The 14,457-nt window shown below is 54.1% G+C and overlaps 2 protein-coding genes and 2 non-coding genes across 6 annotated transcripts; 1 reads left to right on the top strand and 3 right to left on the bottom strand.

Moving 5' to 3' along the window:
• Positions 1 to 4,208: 4,208 nt before the first annotated feature.
• Positions 4,209 to 9,184, top strand: TERB2 (telomere repeat binding bouquet formation protein 2). 3 transcript variants are annotated; one of them, XM_075045742.1, is made up of 7 exons: positions 4,209 to 4,875; positions 5,335 to 5,416; positions 6,972 to 7,117; positions 7,911 to 7,972; positions 8,481 to 8,569; positions 8,695 to 8,786; positions 9,036 to 9,184. In XM_075045742.1, the coding sequence occupies exons 1-7, from the start codon at positions 4,812 to 4,814 to the stop codon at positions 9,182 to 9,184; spliced, it is 684 nt and encodes a 227-aa protein (XP_074901843.1). In that variant the 5' UTR covers positions 4,209 to 4,811. The 3 variants fall into 3 exon arrangements, 2 of the variants coding, with proteins under 2 accessions (XP_074901843.1, XP_074901844.1); XR_012652846.1 differs by lacking the exon at positions 9,036 to 9,184 and having other exon boundaries at positions 8,115 to 8,569; positions 8,695 to 8,754; XM_075045743.1 differs by lacking the exon at positions 7,911 to 7,972 and having other exon boundaries at positions 6,934 to 7,117.
• A 1,421-nt stretch (positions 9,185 to 10,605) lies between these two features.
• RPS17 (ribosomal protein S17) lies at positions 10,606 to 13,860 on the bottom strand. Its single transcript, XM_075045744.1, has 5 exons — positions 13,768 to 13,860; positions 13,407 to 13,558; positions 12,970 to 13,075; positions 11,218 to 11,283; positions 10,606 to 10,730 (listed from the first exon to the last, which is right to left on the bottom strand). Exons 1-5 carry the CDS (start codon positions 13,768 to 13,770, stop codon positions 10,650 to 10,652), a joined length of 408 nt encoding a protein of 135 aa, XP_074901845.1. The 5' UTR covers positions 13,771 to 13,860; the 3' UTR covers positions 10,606 to 10,649.
• On the bottom strand, positions 12,453 to 12,585 carry LOC142039290 (small nucleolar RNA SNORA71). Its single transcript, XR_012652865.1, has one exon. It is a non-coding gene; the product is annotated as a small nucleolar RNA SNORA71 (small nucleolar RNA).
• On the bottom strand, positions 13,226 to 13,359 carry LOC142039289 (small nucleolar RNA SNORA71). The gene has a single exon (XR_012652864.1). It is a non-coding gene; the product is annotated as a small nucleolar RNA SNORA71 (small nucleolar RNA).
• Positions 13,861 to 14,457: the final 597 nt, after the last annotated feature.

Below are 14,457 nucleotides of genomic sequence, written 5' to 3'. Positions count from 1 at the left end.
TGTGGGTGTCAGCAACTTTCATTTCTGGTTTTCTCTTCCACAAGAGGCTGGCCCCGTGGAGAAGCCCTGTTGGGGGCTGGTCTTCTGCCATACCTGGGGGGTTTGATGGCACGAACCAAAACCAGAGCTACTACAGAAACTTATTGGCTTGCTTTTACTTTATGAAGAAATCTCTGTGATTGATTGCTTGATGAGTGTTGGATCAAGGAGGATTTAATCAGTGCGGATCTCATGTATGTGAACAAGGGTTCCTGGCAACCCAGTGGGTGTGATCTATCGCACATCTCTTCTTGGGTATGTTAAGATTTGCTGTGACTGGTGTTGCAGAACACGTGCTTGAGATTCTGAGGGATCTTGGCTTGTTTCATAGCTTTTTCCATTATAACCACGCTTTCTGTTAAGGATTAGGAAAATCCAAACTGTTGCAGTTCCAACACCTGGGTTGGAGGTTGCTGGGGTGAAGGGACTGGTTATGGGGATCCCTTTGTGCTCATCAGAGGAGTGTTCAGACCAGGAGAGGTGGGGATGTCGCGGCTGGGTGGTCATGCCAAACACTCATTGCCCTGTCTGGGACAGCAAGACTTGCTAGAGACACCATGCAGCTCTGCTTGCAACACCAGCCGTGCTCTGGAGACCAGCCAGGGGCTGCACCAGCCCCAGCAGTGGTCCTTCTGTGGTAGAAGGTGGTCTGGGAGGAAGGAAAAGGTTTGGGTTTCTTCTCCAGAGACCCCAGTGGAGCAGCAGAGCCTGAGGTGGCTTGAGCTGTGGGCCGTGTCCTGGCCTCCTCCTCCAGATCACCAAGAGCCACCAGAGTGCTTACCACCACCTTGGCTTCACCCTTACTGTCCTCAAGAGCATCGGAGAGTAACGGCTGGCTGCATCACACCAACAGGAAAACTTCGTCCTAATTAGGACACGAGTGGAGTTGACTCCAAAAGCTGAAGACGCTGTGACACAGGCAACGCTGAGATGACCCTGTCTCCAAAGGAAACTTAGATCAACATCTTCATGCACCGTGGAAGTCTTTGCCCTGGTTGCATCTGTGGGGATTTCTGTGGTCTTACTTGGGAAATATTTTGATAGCTTACTCGAAAATCCCCCCTCTGGTAGAGAACAATGCATGCCAATCCCAGAGGCTGGCTAATTTTGATTAACATCTGAACTTCAGGACCATATCTAGAAAAACCTTCTCTTTTATCAGGCATCCTTGGGGTCCAGCTTGGGGGGGGTGTCCAAAGGTACCTGGGGTGTAGCTGTGCTGCTGCTGGCTTTTCAGCCAAAGTTGCCAGAGGATAGAGTTGTTGAGGGATATCTTGGCAAGTTTTAAGTGTGAAACAACCCTCATTTGTGCTTTATGAAATAACAAGCAATTTTGCTGCAAGCAAACTATTTCCCGAGTCAAGCAAATAGGAGTGTTTTTTAGGAAAGCAGCTCTCTAGGAGAACAACTTAGGAGAACTTTTTTGAAGATCAATTTCTTAAATGTTTTCTCTCTTTGGAGTTTTTAAAGCTTGTTTTGGGTTTGTGTGGCAAGGTTTTGGTAGCAGGGGAGGGGGCTACAGGGGTGGCTCCTGTGAGAAGCTGCTAGAAGCTTCCCTGGCGCCAAGTCGGACCCACCTTTGGCCAAGGCCAAGCCCATCGGCGACACTGGTAGCGCCTCTGGGATAACATATTTAAGAACAGAAACCTGCAGCAAGGGAGGAGATTGGAATGTGAGAGAAACCCCTCTGCAGATACCGAGCTCAGTGAAGAAGGAGGGGGAGGAGGTGTGCGGGAGGAGGGGATGCCCCTGCGGCCCATGGAGAGAAGGCAGGCTGTCCCCCCCAGCCCATGGAGGGGAGTGGGGGAGCAGATGCCCACCTGCAGCCCGTGGAGGACCCCACACCGGAGCAGGTGGATGCCCCCGAAGATGGCCATGACTCCATGGGAAAGCCCACGCTGGAGCAGACTGTGACTCGAAGGACTGCAGTCCGCGGAAATGACCCACACTGGAGCAGTTTGTGAAGGACTGCAGCCCGTGGGAAGGGCCCATGTCGGAGAAGTTCGTGGAGGACTGTCTCCTGTGGGAGGGACCCCACGCTGGAGCAGGGCAAGAGTGATGAGTCCTCCCCCTGAGGAGGAAGGAGCAGCAGAGACAATGATGTGTGATGAACTGACCCCAACCCCCATTCCCCATCCCCCTGTGCCACTGAGGGGAGGAAGTAGAGAAAATTGGGAGTGGAGTTGAGCCAGGAAGGTGTGTGGGGGGGTGTTTTGATATTTGGCTTTACTTCTCATTATCCTTGTTTTGATTTGATTGGTAGTAAATTAAATTGATTTTTTTTTTCACCAAGTTGAGGCTGGTTTTCGCCCATGACCATAATTGGTGAATGATCTCTCCCTGTCCTTTTATCAACCCACAAGCTTTTTCTTTATAGTTTTGTCTTCCTCATTCCACGGGGCAGGGGGAAGAGTCAGTGAGCAGCTTTGTGGTGTTTTGTTGCCTGGGCTTAAATCACAAGCTTCACCAGTTCCTGTGTGGTAGGGAGAAAAGCTGAAGGACTGCGTGCAAGAGGAGGGGCAAATCATTCAAGATATACACATCTGAATACAGACGTCCTCTGAGAAAAGCGAAACCAAGGAAAAGAGTCCCAACACATCCAGTCCCGGCTCTGCTGCCAGAGCTCCAGCTCTGTGGGAATGCATTTGCCATCTGCTCCCTCTTCAGCCAGCAAACCACAGTGAGGTGGGTAATGCTGGATAACCACAGTGTGTTTTTGCCAAAACATCCATGCAACGTCTGCAAGAGCAAAGCTGCACAGCCCCAGGCCAGTCCTGGCTGGCTGACACAGGCTGGCCCATTTCAGCTCAAGTAAGCTGGGCTTGCCTGCACCACACAGCAATTCAATGTGGCCTAACACTTCTCCTTCCCTTTTTCTCCTTTAATTTGCCAGCATTACCAAGTCCTTTGTGGGAAGGTGAGTGCAAGCAGAAATAATTCTTAAACTTGTGTAAAAACTTGATTAAAAATGAGTAAGAATCTAAGACCAGGGGTTTCTGTATCACTTTTCAGGACTGCTGACACCTAATGACTTTTTTTGGCATATTCAGCTTTGCTTAGGAATGTGCACTAGTAAATCTTTCTCCTGGGATGTGCAGAAAATCTAAGTGTGGAGGAGACCAGATTGAGCCCTCATGTGGCTGTCTCACCTGTGTGTCCTCCTGGGCTGGACTTGCCCCATATTCACCAGGTTTGGTGATCACACACTGCCTGGCAGGATGGTTTGTTCTCTCCATAGCACGAAGCATGCGCAGTCTGAAGCGGACGGGATCTGGTGGGCAGCTCTGGGCTCCAATCCAGCAGATGGTATGGGAGGACACGAAATCCAGGCAAGGAGACGCCGTCTTCTTCTCCCTACCTCCTCTTTTGCTACCACCTATGGAGAAAATGAATACAGACCATCTCCAGGGCAGCTCATTCCCCACCATGGGACAGAGAGAAGGTGTTGGGACCGGGCAGCGAAGGAAGCCACAGTGTGAAGGCTTTTGCCTCACCCTTCTGCAGAAGCTGGAAGAGATTCAGAAAATGGCGCAAGGTGACAGCAGGAGTGGAGAGGACCGAGGCCGTTGGACACTGCTCAGCTCTACCGCTGCCTTCTCCTGAGCAAGTCAGCCACAGGTGCTGTCGCTTCCATGCCCTCAGCTTGTCCCGTCCCCTTTCCAGGGGTGACACAAGTTGGTCAGAGCCGTTGACCTGCGGAAAACAGACTTCACAATCAGTGAGATTGTAAAGTAGGTATGTTTATTCAGCGCTGGGCAGCACCGGGGTAGTCCCACCAAAGTCGTGTGCGCCGTCGGGGCCTAACTGTGCAGGTTAAGTACATGTTTTACATACATATTCATTAGTTTTCCGAGAAATGTTATACATATTCATTAGTTTTCTGGGAAACTATTAGCATATGCAAATGTCTTTTACGCAGGCGCATTGAAGGTCTCTGGTGGTCTTCAGGAGTCCTCTGGTGGTCTTCCATAGTCTTCCTCACTTGTCCGCTCTTTGACCCTCCTCAGGTGATTCTGGGCAGTATGGTCTTTTACATATTTTGATACATCAGTGCTCGTTAGTGCTCTTATTATCTAAGTTCTCATTAGTGGTGTAAAACCATATGGTTAGTTTAAGCTAAATTATCTACAAGGACGAGAACAAAGGCAGGAGCTCTTATCTTTTCCGGCCCTATCGATTCAAGCAAGGTCTCTACTTGTGCCTTCTTAACAAGATCGTAAATACATCAAACATTTAATTAAGTTTTGTGATTGTTCATGGTTCCTTCTTGCTCATCCCTCCCACGTACCAGTCTCTGACAGGCTCAATCCTTGAGGAACACCAGTCTTTGGTATGCAAAGTTACAGAGAGACGATCATTAAGCAATTAGCAGTTCGTTCTCTATATCACCGTGGAGGGTTTCCAGAGGAGGTGTAGCATCAACATGCCCCCGCACACCAGTGTCGAAATCCCGGGGCAGCCCCGCTCCTGGCCCAGCAGCGCGTCGGTGTGGGTCACCCGCCGCCATTTTGGAGCGCTCGGCCAAACCCAGCCGGGCACCGGGGGGGTGGCCGCGGGGGCCGGCAGCCCTCACCGGGGCTGATTTGAGACCTGGGCGGCTTCACTTGCCGGTGCCTGAACGACTCGGGGCCAGCCCTGGAAACAACCGCCGCCCCCGCTCCTCAGCGCCCACCGCCCTCAGCGTCCCACCGCCGACCCTCAGGGTTTTCCCGCCGCCGCTGCCCACCCTCCTCCCCGCTCCTCCGCGCTACAGGGCTCCTCCTCCCGCCGCCATGTTCCGGGGCCGCCGCGCCTGGTTTTCGCAGAGCGTCAGCCCGGGCCCGCGGGAGCTGTGGGGTGAGGGGGTGCCGGCGGCGTCCCGGGGATGAGCCACAGGGGCTCGGAGCTGGCACAGGCCCTCGGTGGGGTTCAGCTGCGGGGGTACGGCCCCGTCAGCCCTCAGTGGGGCAGAGCAGTGGGGGCACAGCCCTGTCAGCCCTCAGTGAGGCAGGGCAATGGTGGCACAGTCCTGTCAGCTCTCAGTGGGGCAGCACAGAGCTAAGCCCCCCATGGCAGTGGGGCAGAGCATGGGTTTGGCAGGCCACGGTGCCCCCACACTTACGAAAAGTCCAGAAGAGTCCTCAATGGGGCGGTGGGAGACCCAGAGACATAGGAGGCCCATTACAGCTCCCATTTTGGGGCCTGGCCCTGTGGCCCCACAACCAGCCTGGGCAGCTTTCTCCATCCCGGCGCACCCTGAGGTGGGCACCCGTTGGGGTGTCCACCTTCCTCCTCACCCCCCTCTTCCTTCCGCAGTGGCCGGTGGCGGGGTGGTCACCCACTGGCGGGACGCCGACTACCTCTTCAGCAGCGACGCTGCCCACCCGGACACCCGCAGGTGGGCTGTGCTGTGTCCCCCAGCTGTCTCTTCCATGTGTCACCCCCCTGTTGGCAGCACCCTCCTTGCTTGGGAGTTGCCTGCAGCCCTGTTTCACGCTCACGTTGAGCCCCCTCCCTCCACGTGATGTCTGTAGAGAGTGAAAGATCAATAAAGGCGTAGATAACGGGTTTAATGTATTTAATGCGAAGTATTTAACGGATGCCGACATCCTTTAAAAGTCAGGGTGGTATTTTTGAAGTGCCCGGTAGAGGTCTGCTGGGGTTTTAGTGCTTAGTGGGGTCTGAAAACTCACACCCACGCTAAACTGTAGCTAGACAAAACAGAAGACGGCTGCAAAAACCATCCACATGGCTTAACTCTGATATAAATTAAAATAATTGTGCTGGTTTTCTTTCTACCTTTAATCTAGTGGAAAACTTAGGGTCTAAAATACAGGCAACATCATCCCAAGGAAGGAAACAGGTGCTAAAAAGCCAGAGCAAGTTAATGCTGAAAGCAAGCTTGGCGGTAAAAATGGCTGGAAAAGGGCTGGATTGCTATTTTCCTTCTGCTTGCTTAGTATAAAAAATCAGAGAGCTCAAGAACAAATACAAGTGAAGGCTATTCAGGGTCTTCCTCCCGCTAGTGAATATTTATATATATTCAGTATCATGTTAATATATTTATGTGCAAAGGAACTGCAATGTTTTCTTGCAATGCTCTGCAGCAGGCTTTCCTAGGCTGGACTAAGCAGCTTCTTTTAACACAATTGCTTAAAACTGGCTTAGGTTTTTGTAATCCTGCAGCCACCTGCTCCAGCTGTGGGAGGGGAATCCTGAGAAACCCAGAGTAATGACCTTTCTTCCACCACAGCATCCTGCCAGATTGGGTTGTTCCCCCAGGGGGAAATACATGTAATTATATATATATATATAAAAATATAAATATATATAAATAATATATATTATATACAAATATTATTAAATATATTAAATATTATTTATATATATAAAATAAATATATTAAATATTATTAAATATATATCTATTCAGTGTATATATTCAGATTAATTCTTGGGAAAAATTTAATCATGTTCCATACCCTTAAACCTGGCAAACTATTTAATTCCCCTCTAGGGAGGATGGTGAGTGCTTGAGCACCTTCCACCCACGTTTTCTCGCTTAGCTGTAGTGCCGCTGCTGTTTGGGGACTGCACCATGAGCCTGAGCAGGGACCAGTGAGGTTAAGAATAAATAAATAAAAATCACGTTTTCCCCCTCCCTGACGAACCAGTCTTATCTCGAGAGCAGAGTGCGGAGGCAGTGCCATTTAGTCCTTAAAAATATGAGTTTACCTGGTCCCTGATGTCCTTCCTCAGGTGGTGCTGGCAGCTGGGACCATAACGGGATGTTGCTGGTGGAATCTCATAGTTAGAAAATTACAGAAAATTAGGTGCTTTTGGCAAAAATATCAGAGCAGGTAGTTTTAATGACAATATCCCTCTAAACTTTTTGTTTTGATTTTTTTTTTTTCAGGTTAACCTTTGGAAACCAGCTGTCTTTTTGTCTTGCAGAATACATGAGAGCCTCGATTACTTGGAGGGCAGAGCTGCAGTCTTTCACTCCCGTTACCTCTCTGCGTGGGCAAGCACCGACGTGGGAGCGAAGCTGTCTGTGGTTCTGGGCCACTTTGTCCTGCCACCTGCTTGCCTGCAAGAAGGTCAGGAGAAAAAAAAAAATCAGGGTTTTGCTCCCTTGGGGATCTCTCCCATGAGCGCAGCCTTTTAGGGGTGCAAACCAGACCCTCCAGTTACTTCTGCTCTAGGCAGAGGGCATTTCCTTCTGCTGGGAGCAATTCTTCCTCCCTGGAGGCAGAGGATGCTCCATCTATTATATTCTCCATCTATTATCATAGAATCATAGAATGGTTTGGGTTGGAAGGGACCTTAAAGCTCATCTAGTTCCAACTCCCCTGCCATGGGCAGGGACACCTTCCACTAGACCAGGTTACCCAACGCCCCATCCAAACTGGCCTCGAACACTTCCAGGGATGGGGCATCCACAACTTCTCTGGGCAACCTGTTCCAGTGCCTCATCACCCTCACAGTAAAGAATTTCTTCCTTACATCTAAGCTAAATCTACCCTTTTTCAGTTTAAAACCATTACCCCTTGTCCTATCACTACACCCCCTCATAAAGAGTCCTTCCTCATCTTTCCTGGAGGCCCCCTTTAAGTACTGGAAGGGTGCTATAAAGTCTCTCGGGAACCTTCTCTTCTCCAGATGTTAAATAATACTGGTCCCAGTATGGATGCGAGGAACTTCACTGGTCTCTGCTTGGACATGGAGCCATTATATTGCATTAGCGAGCAGCGCCATGCAGTGAGCTTCTGCCAGGGCTCTCGAGTGCCTTTGCTGGCACCCGCGAGAGGCAGGGGCTTGCACAGGCAGTAACTGCCGCACAGTGTCATTATTTGATGCCCTCACGGTCATTTATTTTTTTGTTCATGGCAGAAATCAGAAGGAAAATTGGTAGTTTTATTTGGGAGCAGGCAGATGATTCACTTGCAGAACAGGTAAGATAAGAAATTTATACTACAGGAGGTGTAGCTTAAAAAAATACCGGTTGTATGAACTTCAGGGAGCCTGGTTTTCATCCCAGACCCTCAGCCCAAATACAACATCAAATCTTGCTGTGCTGTGTGTGTCCCCTCCCAGTGTGACATCCCAGGGGGACAGCACCAGATTGAACTCGGGACACGCAGGAGGGATTTTCTCCCTCACCCAGACAGATGTCAGGTGTCCCCAGCACATCCTTCCAGGGATACTGATCGCCAAGGTCTGACCTCGGCCCTTCCATGCGGCATTTTCCTTCCCCGTGTATCTCCGAGACACTGCTGGCTCTCTTCTCAAACCAACTTCTCAGTACTTTTGAAGTGAAAATGTGATTAGATTTAAAATCGTGTTCTTAATTACGCTTGAAATCACAAGTCCTAAAAATACCACTCTCTTGGACCACCTCTCTGGTGTTTTGCGGGGTACCCAGGACACAATTTTATCTCAGCTCTGTGTTGATACTCGCAGCCCAGTGAAAAACTGACAGATGAACCGGAGGCAGTGAGAAAAGGCTGTGAGGAAGAAGCAGAGGAGGATGTGCTAGACCTGGCCAAAAGGTATTTTCCTGCCCTCGGTGGTAGGATTTGGATGCCCCCCCCCCCCCCCCCCCCCCCCCCCCCCCCATTTCAAGAGATCCCCAATGCATAGGAAATAATGCACAGATTTTTTTCCCCCGATACAGCAGTGAAGAAGAAACAGGCTCCAGAGCACCGGCCAAGGGAGAATTTCCATACCGTGCCCTCCAGGAATACCCAACTAATAACATGGTGACAGGTAACATTCGGCATCAGTAGATTTTTAAGGAGCGGAAAATACACCTGAAAACGATTGTGGATGAAGCAGCCCCCCCCCGCCCCGGCCCACCCCATGCTCCTCGCTTCCTCCCGGTCCTTACAGCTGCGGAAATCTGAGGGCGTGACTGGAATCGCTCCCTTCCCCTCCACGCTCTGCATTTTCCGTTGTCCTTGTTTTATTGGAGAAGGGGGCAGCTCCCCCAGTCAGACCCGTGCTTTCCCTTCGTAGGCTACACCTCTGCTCGCGACATGAAGAAATACGTCGGAGAGCTCTGTGATTTCATTCCTGGCACCTCGGGCTACGCGGTGTATTGGATTCAGAACAAAGTTAACATTTACTCTGATGTGAAGACTAAAACGAAGAGAAAATTTAAGTAAGAGGTGGCCGTTTGCATCAAAAACTTAAGAGCTGCCAGAGAGCGATCGGTCGTGTTTGGAAATTCAGTCCCATAGTTGAGATGCTGGAATGCCTCCTTGCTTGCTCTGTTCTGCAGACTGATGGTTATTTCACCTGTCAGTCTGTGTTCTCCCCATGTTTTACTTAAGTAGTGAAGAGATTGGTGGTATCGAGCTGCAAATTCTGAGTTAAATCTCCGCAGGGCATTTATAAATTATCCCTGCTTGGCTTATCCTGACTGCAGCTCAGCGCATTCAATGTATATTGAAATACCTGGCTACATTTACTGTAAACATTTCCTTCTTTAAATAACTATCTAAAACAAATTTCACAGCAAAATATAGACATTTCTCCCCAAAACACAAATCCTTTGTCTTTTTATTTGTACCGGGGGTTTTAAGGTGTGGCTGCAAGCAGTTTTCCTCAGAGGCACACACTGATGTCTCCTTGCGGGGAGAAGTCGCCCCATGCCCCAGCTGCATCCACCTGTGGAACACGCTCACCAGTGGGACCCAGTGCTGTGACAGGGCTGGCAAGACAGGCAGGGGCTGGCCTGGGATCCCACACGGGATGCTCCGCAGGTTTGCAGAGGTTTTGAGCGCAGGGCCCCAGGCTTCCCCTCAGCAAAACCCGTGTCATGCTGGAGCGGGTCACGCAAGACAGGGAGGGAAAACCCAGGGACCCTCGCCCGGCCGGGGGGCCCGGGCACCCTGCCTGCAAGTCATGGCCCCAGACGATGCCAACGGCCGAGACAGAGACCTGTAGGTCTCCTCTGCCTCTAAGCAGAGCCTCTGTGTAGGTGGCCAGGAGTTTCGGGGGGTGAACCCCAAAACACTTCCATGCCTGTTGCACCCTGGGGAAATTGTTGGATGGAGCGTCTTGCTCGGGGGAGGATGGCACAAGCCTCACCAGGGCCCATCTCCACAGGGGAGCTTCCACCCCCCGCCACAGCGCTCTGCTCAGCCCATTTCACTCCCCTCACACAAAGGAAACCAGTGCCAAGACTTTTTCCTTTCATTTAAGCACTTACAAGTGATCAACTTGGTTACAAAAAGCAACTTTTATTCTGGCACAGCATGACCCCCAAGTTGTCCGCTGGGAGGAGGCACAGGCAAACCCGGGAGGCGCCGAGGGTGCGGAGCTCCAACAAACTCTGAGGAGCCACCATGGTCATCCTCTCCCACCGCCCTGAGAGTCGGAGAGCCTGTAAAACAGCTTTGCACCTCACCCCCCGAACAGCCAGGAAAGAACCCAAAAAGATGACGCCAAACGTGAAGGTGTCGAGTCCTTGTCACCCTCTGAAGCCTCGGACACCCGGCATTTGGGACGCGGCACCCCAAGGAACCATCCCTCCCTCCTCATCCCTGGGGACACGGGCTTCCAAAGACCAGGCAGGCCGAGATGGTTTCCTCACGTTTATTGGAAAAGTGACATACAGCGACCGACTCAGAGCGCTCCTCGGGGCGTTTTGAAGTTCATCCCCACCGTGGGCTGTGTCACCTGCAGGTTGGACAGGCTGCCGAAGTCCTGGAAAACAGCACAGGATTGGGATCGGTCACAACGCCCTACCTGCCATCCACGCCCGGCAGATTCCTCCCGGGAAGAGAGGGAAGCACGAACATGCTCTGGTAGCATGGAGAGTGGATTCACATCTCCAGAAAGGAGAGATGACCATCCCGCTCAAGAGATCAGCTCATCGGTGAGGGGAATCTGGTCTTTTTACGGCCGAACCCACATTCACCTCCACCCAACAAGCAGGCCCTTGGGTCAGCACCCTAGGGTGCTGCAGGAGGAGGGGAGGGCAAGGAGCACACCCACCCTGCTAGCGGGGTCCTGGGCAAAGCCACCATGCCTCTCCCCTCCCAAGAGCCGTACAGACCCCTGCCATGTGCCCAGAGCGCTGAAGCCTTCAGCCGACACCATCAAGCCCCTCAGGGCAGTGGGAGTGCTGCCGGGGACACGCCACCAGCCTGGTAGGGTTACCTGGGGTGGGGGGACAGCTGGGACCACTCACCAGGAGCTTCAGCATTTCCTTGGTGTCCGGGTCCACTTCAATGATCTCCTGGTCAAGGGCAGAGACCTGGGGATGGAGGAGAGAAAGACACAGTTTGACGAGGACCTGCAGCCACCGGGCTGTCCTGACACACCCACTCCAGTCCCATCCCACCACAAACAAGATCCTGATGCCCATCGTGGGGAAGGGCTCCAGCAACAGAATCAGCCAGGAGGACCTCAGTGGTGTCCAGCTCTCCTGCCAGAACACTGTGAGAAGCCGCCTGGCAGTAGAGAGGCCCCCGCACAGGGAGAAGAGCCCGTTTTACGGCAAGTCTTTGGAAACCCAAGGCCTAACCAGCTCCAACGCCAAGGCTGCAGAGAGGATTTGGGGACGGCTCCACAACTGCACTGGTCCCGGTGGTCACCAACAATACTCACGCTTGTCCTGCGACCTGAGTCCCTAAGGCCGGAGCCTGACCACCGTGGTGCCAGACAGCAATGCCGACTGACCGCCTGGGCTCTCCCGCCCCACGGACCGGAGATCTCCCACTCTTTAATCCCAGAGCAACCTCCTCCAAGCCTCTCCGGACCCCAGCCTTGATCTTCACATGCTTCCTTCCCTAAGAGGCTACATCACACTGGTATTTTTGTAAGAAACCATAAAAAACGCAGGTTCTGCTAATGCTGCATCAACAGCAACAGCATGGATGCTCCTTCCCTGCTTGGGGTCCCTCCAGGGGTGACCTCTCCTACCAGCGCCACCTCATCCTGGTTGCTCCAAGCCTCCGACACCAGCTGTGCAGGTCAGCTATGTGCTGACACCTAAAATCTGTGGTGTCGAAGCATCTGTGAGAGGACCTGCACGAAGCTGCCAGTGTTTCACGTGTCACTTCTAGGTGTCAGGAGTGAAGGAGCCGAACTGAGCCCTGGGCTCTTGCAGAGCCATGTCACCTCACCCTGGGTGACGAAACCAAGGCCGCAAAGCAGGGAGGGTACCCCCGAGGCAGATCTCCAAGTGGGGGGACAGCACAGCACCAGCTCACCTTACCACACCGCCGCGGCTCCCGTGACATCCTACCATCCTACCTGTTCCTCCCAGATCACCACTAAAACAACCTTCCAGGTAACCAAACCCCAGCGTCGATGATTTGGGAGAACTGAGGTAACAGAACCGAGTGTTTTTGTGCAGCACAGAAACCAGCAGCTCTACCAGAAGCCGATCAGGGAGATCTGGAAGTGGGGCGAGACGCGCCCTGTCTGAAGGCTGCAGGGTTTGGGAGCGACAGGATTGAACCCATCGAACCTGGGAAACGCTTTCAGAGCTCCTCTCCCTGCACTACCAACGACCGGGTCACGGGTGAGACCTTGACTCCCTGTGAATGCAGGTTTAAGAAGAGAGCAGGTTTCACCAATTCCCTCTCTTCAGCAACATCTGCCACGCAGCAAGTTTTAAACAGCTCTGAAATATCCTCCTGCATCCCATCGAGTTATTTTTTATATCGTTTTAAGTTAGGAAAATTGATCTGCCGACCAGCAGCACAGTTGAACTGCAACAAGTCAGCTGCCCTTCCCACCCCAGGCGGCAGTTTTGGAGAGAGCGCCCCGATACGATGCCACAATCCGCCTCAGCCCTCCCTGACCCAACCCCTCCTCTGCTCCTCCTGGCTGAGGTCTTCTTTTAGAGAAATTTGGGGCCACCAATGGAGAAGACACCTCGAGGCAGGACGGGACAGAGGCCGAAGCAGGCACTCGAGCGCAGCCGGAGCCTCACCTCAGGGACGTAGTTGTCCCTCCTCTCCCTCTCCTCCTCCTGCAGTTTGATGGAGATACCTCGGACAGGTCCCCTCTGAATACGCTTCATCAGGTGCGTGACATACCTGCGGGGGACAGAGCACCGTTCAGGACTTCCCCGCGTCTCCCTTCTTCGCCCTCGCCCTCCCAAAATCACGCCAAGGCTGAGGAGACGGAGCCTCCACCGGCAACCACCCCGCCGCTGCCGTCCCACCGCCCCCGCAGAGGGTCAGGGATGTCCGAGAGCATCGGGGTTCGGGAAGGGGGGGACGGACCCCCCCCCAAACACGGGAAAGCTTTCGGCGTTCCTCTGCCTGCACTATCGATGACCGGGCCACGGGCGAGACCGCGATCACTTTCGAATGCAGGTACCGCCAGGAGCTCCCACCCGTGTCCCGCGTCCCCACGCCCCCTCACCCCGCGATCTTGTTGCGCAGCTTCTTGCTGGGGATGATGGCGATCTCCTCGCACACCCGCTTGTTGGTGTGGAAGTCGTTCCCCAGGCGGGTGTAGTACTTCTCGATGATCACCCGGGCGGCCTTCTTCACCGTCTTCGTTCGGACGCGTCCCTGCGCGGGGCGGAGGCCGAGGAAACACCAGTCAGGCCCCGCCGGACCCCCGAGGCGACCCGGGCCCGGCCTCCCCCCGCCCGCCGGCCCTCCCTCCCTCCGCCGGCAGGCCGCAGTCCCTCGCCCCGCTCCCCGGAGCCGCTCAGCGCCCCGGGCGGAGCGGCCCCGCCGGCGGATGGCGGCGGATGGCGGCCGCGGTCGGTACCCACCATGTCGGCGGCGGCCGCGGAAAGAGCGCAAAGGATGGCGGGAGGCGCGCGGGGCCGCCGGGAGACCGCGGCGCCCACAGCGCCCCCCAGCGGCTCGGAGGACGCTCGCGGCCGCCCGGAGGGGCGGGGCTCCGAGGGGGCGGGGCTCCGAGCACTCCCCCGGGTCCCAGCGCCCCCCGGTGCCGCAGGGCGCTGCCCGGACCCGGGGGCCGGATCCAGCGCTGGCTCCGGGCTGCGAAGCGCTCAGCACCGCTCTGCGCCGCCGGGGGGGGCTGGAGCAGCCGAGGAGAGAGGTCCCACGCCAGGCTCCGGGTGGAGGAGGACGCGGAGCACCCACAAACTCACAGCACCCACCAGAGGGGGTCCGGCCAGCCCACGATGAGGGGTGGCCAGCCCAGGGCGGTCGCAGAGTTACTGACCCTGCTGGGGAAGGGGCCCAAAGCCCCCCCGGCCTCCCCTCCAGGGCATGGGGCACCCAAGGGTGTCCGCTGCAGGCACTCCGAGTCTGCTCAGGCCTCTGAAAGCCCAGCTGCAAGCAGGACCCCCCTGGAATCCGTCTCCCCTCAAACACCACCCCAGGAGGGCATCACCCCACCACAGAGGGGGGCAGGGGACATTCCCATTAACCTCATTAACTTGCCACTCAAATAAAGGAGCCCCAGCTGGAGCCTAGCAGCTGCTCCCCCCCTC

Source organism: Buteo buteo, chromosome 13 (genome assembly GCF_964188355.1).
Source record: "Buteo buteo chromosome 13, bButBut1.hap1.1, whole genome shotgun sequence".
Classification (NCBI taxonomy): Eukaryota; Metazoa; Chordata; class Aves; order Accipitriformes; family Accipitridae; genus Buteo; species Buteo buteo.
Note: the sequence above shows the minus strand (reverse complement) of the source record. Positions and strands in the feature narration are given on the sequence as shown.

What these genes read in the sequence shown, in the direction of transcription:
- TERB2 (XM_075045742.1), top strand. Translation starts at nt 4,812, where the DNA reads ATGTTCCGGGGCCGCCGCGCCTGGTTTTCGCAGAGCGTCAGCCCGGGC. An exon ending in GGGCCCGCGGGAGCTGTGGG is followed by an intron (nt 4,876 to 5,334) that starts GTGAGGGGGTGC and finishes TTCCTTCCGCAG; the next exon opens with TGGCCGGTGGCGGGGTGGTC. An exon ending in GCCCACCCGGACACCCGCAG is followed by an intron (nt 5,417 to 6,971) that starts GTGGGCTGTGCT and finishes TTTGTCTTGCAG; the next exon opens with AATACATGAGAGCCTCGATT.
- RPS17 (XM_075045744.1), bottom strand. An exon ending in CTGCGCAACAAGATCGCGGG is followed by an intron (nt 13,076 to 13,406) that starts GTGAGGGGGCGT and finishes TGTCCCCCGCAG; the next exon opens with GTATGTCACGCACCTGATGA. An exon ending in GGGACAACTACGTCCCTGAG is followed by an intron (nt 11,284 to 12,969) that starts GTGAGGCTCCGG and finishes CTCCATCCCCAG; the next exon opens with GTCTCTGCCCTTGACCAGGA.